The sequence below is a fragment of the Halyomorpha halys genome, unplaced genomic scaffold (assembly GCF_000696795.3).
Source record: "Halyomorpha halys isolate HHAL.00 unplaced genomic scaffold, Hhal_1.1 Scaffold15.1, whole genome shotgun sequence".
Taxonomy (NCBI): domain Eukaryota; kingdom Metazoa; phylum Arthropoda; class Insecta; order Hemiptera; family Pentatomidae; genus Halyomorpha; species Halyomorpha halys.
This window is the reverse complement of record NW_027108914.1, coordinates 1,819,120-1,826,176: the sequence shown is the minus strand read 5'-3', so window position 1 is coordinate 1,826,176 and position 7,057 is coordinate 1,819,120. Positions and strand designations below refer to the sequence as shown.

The window sequence follows — 7,057 nt, the reverse complement described above, 5'->3', positions numbered from 1 at the left end:
GACGTATAAGTAGTCACATAAGCTATAAATATTTGAATATTTTAACTCTCTTGTTGAATATTTTGAGAGTTTATACTTTTTCAAATGCTAAAAAAAAATCAATATTGCCAAACTATTAAAATTTTAATTATATAGATCTTACATTGCCCGCTAATGAAATTAATAATGAAATTTTATACTAAAGAGTATAAATGTTTAGTATAAAATTGAGATGTTTGAATTGAAATAATTTGGGAGGTAATGAAACAAACGCCATGATCATCTGTGCTCGCTCAGCGTCAATTTTATACAACCATTCTATGGAATACAACATAAAAATAGTAAGGATCCAGTTTTTTATTTTAGAAAAGTTAAAAATTATATGCATAATTATGTTTTTCTTCTTGAGTTGATGGACTCCAATCCCTGCCGTAGTGGCTGGCCGTTAATCTGGTATTTATTAGATCACAGACAAGACGTAAAACAAATTTCACACTACCTCAAATAATTATATTAATTTTTCCTAGTTTTGTTGATTTATCATCAACACCCCCATTGAATCAGCGTGGTTTACTCTATGCTTCCATCGCCTCCCTGACTATAAGTGCCATTTTCTATGAAATAGGTTGTAAGTTATAGCTTCTGAAATAATGGAACCATATTGCTATAGATCCATGAAATTTTTTTTTATAACAAATATTTTTGAAAAAATTACAATTAACAACACAAATTAAACAAGAAAAGTATTATTATGGATTCAATTGATGTTAGTTGGTTATTTAACTAGATACTTTCATACTTCTATGTTCCTCAATAATTGATTTTGGTTCACCATGTGACCATATCTGCCTGTATTTTTTTCTTAACTCCACAAAATTTATTTATAATATTACAATCAGTATTAGCAATGTATGTTTCTTTATTTGTTTATTGTTGCTTAAAGGCGTAAAACATGCTGGTCATCAACGCCTATGGCATGCTAAAAGTTTTGTAAAAATAAATAAAATAAAAATAATAATAAATAAAATCGAAGAGGAGTTATAATTTATAAAGAAGGCGATGTGCTTTTACAAATTCAAACACTAATGTTACTTTAGCTTCCTCATCTGTGAGAGCTTCTGATAAATTTGGGGTCAGTCCTATCCTGTTCATTGTATGTGTGTGCTTCCTAATAGATATTATTGTATCCTTGTTTTTATAATATTCTGTATCATCATTTTTTATTCTCATTATTATATTAATTCACTAATTATAAATTTGCAGCTTTATTATTCACTTCAAAATCCTTTCAGTTATTTTTATTTTTTATTAATTTATTTTAATAATTATCATTTTATTTGTATTTTCTTCTTGATTTTCATTTTGTTAGTTAATTAAAATATTAATTGTATCATTTTAGATCAATTAATATTGCACTTATCTACCTTAAATATTGTATAACCTCCACAAGGCCCTAATAGTCTAAACTACAATATTTACATTTTACTTATGTCTGTCATTTGTATGTGTTATTTTGGCACCGACCGATAGATGTCATCTGGTCGGCCCATATTGGATATAATTTTTTAATTGAATAAAATAAAAATAAAAACTATTTTTACGTTAATATTAAAAGAATATTGAACAAAAAATCGTCCTGTTCTTTGTCCATCTTTAACGTTTCGTACACAACACCTTCAAATTGAATCAGAGGGTTGAATGTGTGTATATAAAATTTGCGTTGAAAAAGTATATTTTAAGGGTCTTAAAAGTTTCTCTTGCTTCCTATTTTTTTTTTTTTTTTTTGTGGTTCTTGCATTTCCAAAGCCTCTCGAAATGAAGTTAAAGACAAGGTGGAAGTTAATTGATGAGATCTTGAAAAAGGCTTAATTTTATCCCAATTTTTAACACTAAGGATGTAAAAAAAAAAAAACAGCATGTGAAAAAGAAATTCATTAGCTCAATAGATTTAAAAATTATATTAAATTTCCTCTGCTTTACTCTGGCAACTTTTTAGTTTCGGTAATTTAAAAATCTAGGTGGTTGAAAGTTGCCGCTTGATATTCCCAGAGAGTGCCCAGTTTCAAAATAGGTTCAAAATAGGTTAGCGTCGAAAGTGCATGCGTTTGTCCTCTTTTGTTAAGGAAGAAAAGAAAAACGGGAACTTTTGGGTCAATTCATTGATCAGCAAAATGCTTAAAGGTGGACTCTTTTATGATACGGGTACGACAAAATTGCAACGGGAAAATGAAGGACATTTTTTTAATTGCTTGTGTGCGGAGAAAGATATTAACATGTGCGTTTCATGGAAATTTTTAGATGGCACGATTCACTTTTTGATGGTTTTCCAAGTAACCATATAGGAGAAATACGTCCTTAGTGACGGAGAAATCTTCAAATTACCAACTATTGCTAATTAATTAATAAAATAATACATCTATTTACTTCCTTCAATTAATTATTAGTGTGAGTTATGGAAGCTTAAGTAAGATGAACAACAACTTGAAGGCCAAATGAAGAATCTAGTCGTCCTAAGAGGTGATAAGAAGAACTTTAATTGAGAAAACGTTATATTTCATGCAGTGTTCGGTTTTTATCACAGGTCATCACACCTTGTCGAGAAGCTTCAAAGATCATAACCCGCCATAAATGTTTTTCCCACGTGAGAGACGCCAGAAAAACATCTGTCCCAGTTGTATTGGCATGTCTCGTCTAAGTTCTTTCTTCGTCCCTTTGCACCTATCCGTATGTACAATGGTGCAAATGGATCGACCAGCCGGACGTGATCGGATAGTTAATATCCTGATCAGTCCTTGAGGTATGGTAATGTCAGCTGTTTGTGCGTTTTCTTGACCCGCTGAGAGAGCATTGAAGGGGTTGACATCAACTGTCAATAAGCAATAAAATTTTTTTCTTGTACAATAAAAAACAGTTTTATTATCTTTCATCAATCACGATAATGTCTAAGGCCAATGCTCTAGAGCAAGAATGTCTAACTTACAGCCCGCGAGAGCTTATAAGACAACATTTACTTTAAAACAGTTTCCTTTTGAAAGTGATTTTTTAATTTAATATAGACAAACCTATAATAAATATGCTGGGTTATACGTTAGTTAAAATAATGTAGTGATTTATAATGCTCAAGTTCACAGCTGTGATTTATAATATAGAAAGAAAATATCTGTATTTCTAAATAAATGTGTGCCGTCTGATACCACGCGACTTAAGAAGATGAGTTTTGCAGATTCAGAATTTTTAGTTCAATTAGATTTTTTAACATACTTGGCCAATCATCCTAACATTATAAACACGAATCTGCAAAAAAAAAAATTTTAATTTTCCAGGCACCATCAATGAGTCTCGTAATAAGCTAACAGAGTTTCAACACACTTCACAAACCAAACACTTTCCTAGCCCCAGTTCCCAAATTTAAGAAATAATTGATGAGTCCAATATCAGATTTGGGAAAGCTTAAAGTGAAAAGGGCACTGACAATCATATTCTGATTTTATCCATTGAATTTTCACCAAAATCTTTATTCGTTACCTTAAAAATTTACTTTAGAAAATTTTTATAAACATTATATAGATATTTCACATTTCATGAGAAATTATACCAATTTTTACTAAATAACTCCAAAGCTGATTCTCTAACTGAATAGTTTGATTTTTTTTTCAAAGATAATATAATTGACCTCAAACTATTATTGGTAATTCATAATTGTTGAAGTAACATTAAAAATTTGTACTTTGGTTTCTAATTTATTTAATAAAGTTAATTTAATCTATTAATTATGTCAGTACATTTATTTTCTATAATCAATATCTACATTGCAAATTATGTGAAATCCTGTGGCGATCATTTCGAATTCACAAATATTAATTACTAGGGCATTGTTTACCTGACTGTAGGAAAGTCTTCATTGAATCGTGATGATGAAGTCTGTATGAACAATACCTTCCAAATACAACTCTTCAAACATTTTCTATTATTCCCAAAAATTGTTGTAATTGTCAGTTTCTTAAAAATTATTTGTAATAGAACAATAATTTATTATTAAAAGTATATATATAAACATTCTTACATAGGTAATATATAATCATGTATCGTACTAATATATAGTTATAAATAATAAGTTACTTTTTACTACTTCATAGTTCACAAGGACATATTACTTCAAATCGATCCTTGTTCCTCCAGACTCTTCTACTGTCGATAGTGTCCGCAATAAATCCTCCCTTATCTGGAGCCTTATTGCGGAGTCTACTCCTCCCAACCCTAGCGAGACCAACCATTCCAGCCCGGGGTAAACATGAGAAGAACTTCTTTTGTAGAAAGTACATTAAAAGTTTTCGGATGACACAAAGGGCCGGAGAGACGGGAGCCCCGCTCTACCGAACGATAGATCTCTGTCCTGGAGCTAATCTACAATTCCCACCCTCCCTACCTCCCCACCTCCCTACCTACCCTCCTCCATTTCGTAATAACACCAATTAATCTCACCTCCTCCCCAGCCTCAGAATTTCATCCCCTTAATGGACAAATAATGATAATTTTTTCCCTCCTTTATTTATTTGAATTAAAGTGCGGTAGGAACATGCTCTTTAGTTCAATTTATAATAGGGGAAAATTTACAGATGTTCCTTTCTTCAAGGACTTGAATGCTAATCTATTCTGCTCAGATTATAAAAGAAATTTCAAAACTATTATTAATACTTTCGCTTTATGTGTAACATGTGAAAGCCTGAATATTGAGGAAAACCAATTTTCGTTTGTAGGAAGCTGTAAATTTTTACGTAGTCGAAACAATGGATGTTACAAACAAATTTTCATTATTTTAATGAAACAAATTTTATTTTCTAGGGTGAATGTAAACATTGTATGTATGTGTGTTTTCAGGCCATTGTGGTTATCAGATAGGTCTCTTCTTTCTATCAGATGGTTATGCGGTGTTTAAGAAATAAATTTACTAAAAGTTTAATTTTATTTTTGTTTATCTATTAGTTTGTTTTCATTCAATTTATTTATCTCTGCAACTATGGTGTAAATGTGCTCTCTGATCGCAAATACCGATGGTTGACTTTTTATGACTAATAGAATGTAATTCTACATAATAAACTACATAATAGAATTTTTTTATTCTTCTTTAAAGCATAGTTTTTATTTATCAGTCATAAGTTTATAAGACGTCGGATTAATAAAATACAAATAAAAAATATATATGATATGTTAAAATCTCTGTTGACTTCAACAACTAAACATAAAAAAATAAATTTAAATATTTCATCTAGTAGCTAAATTAGTAGATTATGAAAAGCATCTTTAGATAGGCATGCTGTTGATGTACCATTGAAGCCTGTCCACTACTCCAGGCGAAGACTCCTTAAGCATTTGGAAGGCAGTCCTCCCAGCCCCGTTGGCAATGTATGGATCTGCTCCATTGAGAAGCAGTACGGTTTGGGACTCATCATCCTTCTCTGACACAGCTATGTGCAGCGGAGTGTTACCTTCGGCATCCCTCGCGTTTATATTAGCTCCGCACCTGAGCAACATTTGTATAGTGCCGGCAATGTTGTTCTTGATTGATACGGCGTAGTGCAGCATCGTATATTGGTTATGGTTCGCATCCTTGACGTGGATATCGACTCCACTCTTACAAGAATCCACTATGTCCATGTAAAATCCAGCTCGTATAAGCTTTAGAAAGTTTTGTTCGCTGTCCGAGAACGGTCTGACATTACTGATCCATTTCATCGTTTCAGGTTTGAACGTGTTCTGGAAATTTTTGTTCTTGCCTGATGTTACCAACTCCTGTGGTAATTTACCCTCATTGTTCTTTATATTCGGATTAGCGCCCAACATCAGGAGTAGGTCCGCAGACCAAGGTAAATCATTAATAACGGCGATGTGTAAGGGAGTATTTCCGTCAAAGTCTTTTGCATTGAGATTAGCCGAACATCTTGCAAGTAAGAGTAAAATCACTCTTCCTTTAGCCGCAGCTAAATGTAGCGGAGTGTAGCCATTGTTGTCGATGTCCGCTACGTTCGGATCAACGCCTTCAGCGCATAAATCCGCAATACTGGTATGCTCCAATTTTTCTGCTGCTTGGTGCAATCTCATCTCTTTATCGGTGAGTTTTCTCAGGTCAGGCCTCCTAATAAATAATTTTAGATGTATTAATTACTAAATTAAATTTGAAAAAAAAATTGAGTTTGAGCTATACATGTCAAACTTTTATTCATTTACACAAATAATGAAAGGAAAAACGAGTTTACCACTAATTAAAAAATAAATAATGTAGAGCTCTATTATAAAGATCACATTTTTCCATCAGTTTAAATAAGAAAACAACAGATTTTTAAAAGGTTTCATTGACTCAAGAAAAAAAGGCGAAGGGTAGCACTATATTAATGTATATATTTTTTTAAAATATAAGTAACTATTTAGATAAAATAATAATTAAAAAAATTTACCCGAAATAATGAATATTTAGATTATCAAATTTTATATCCATTCTCTATTTTTTCAATTGCATATAATAGGTTCCTTTATTTTTATGCTAGCAAATTGTTAGCTTCTCAAAGTCAGCTTAGAAATCAGAAAAAAATATCATGTTCATAGAAACTAGGTAAATATTATTTATTGTTACGGCATCTTCCAACAATACAAAACCTGAAGTGTTTAACTATTTACCGGTTTTGGGGAATATTAAAAAATAAAAAAACCTTTTGTTTTGCAAATTATTTTATGAAAAAATATACTTTCCTTCTCTCCTACTCATCTCTTGTAAGCACTTTACTCGGTTTTAATTTAAATTTGCTGGTTTACTTTCTTTACAAATTGTAATATTTATTATTATTTAAAAATGTTATAATAACTGGAGCTTTAATGTAGAAATCTTGTATCGATATATCGGATTTAAATGATGTAGAGTCTAGAGGACAATATATTTCTATTTTAGTTTTTGAAATAAAAAATAATAGCAACATTTGAAATCATTTTATATCATTCTCCAATTTCTTTCTTAGTTCAGAACCTTTTAGGGACGTATAAGTAGTCACATAAGCTATAAATATTTGAATATTTTAACTCTCTTGTT

At 31.0% G+C, this 7,057-nt stretch overlaps 1 protein-coding gene across 1 annotated transcript; it reads right to left on the bottom strand.

Annotated features, from left to right (window-relative positions):
- Positions 1–5,072: 5,072 nt before the first annotated feature.
- On the bottom strand, positions 5,073–6,040 carry LOC106679961 (poly [ADP-ribose] polymerase tankyrase-1; the record flags this gene model as incomplete). The annotated part of the gene is given in 1 exon segment (XM_014419378.3): positions 5,073–6,040. A coding segment is annotated over 1 exon segment (760 nt), but the record flags the coding sequence as incomplete, so codon positions are not given.
- Positions 6,041–7,057: the final 1,017 nt, after the last annotated feature.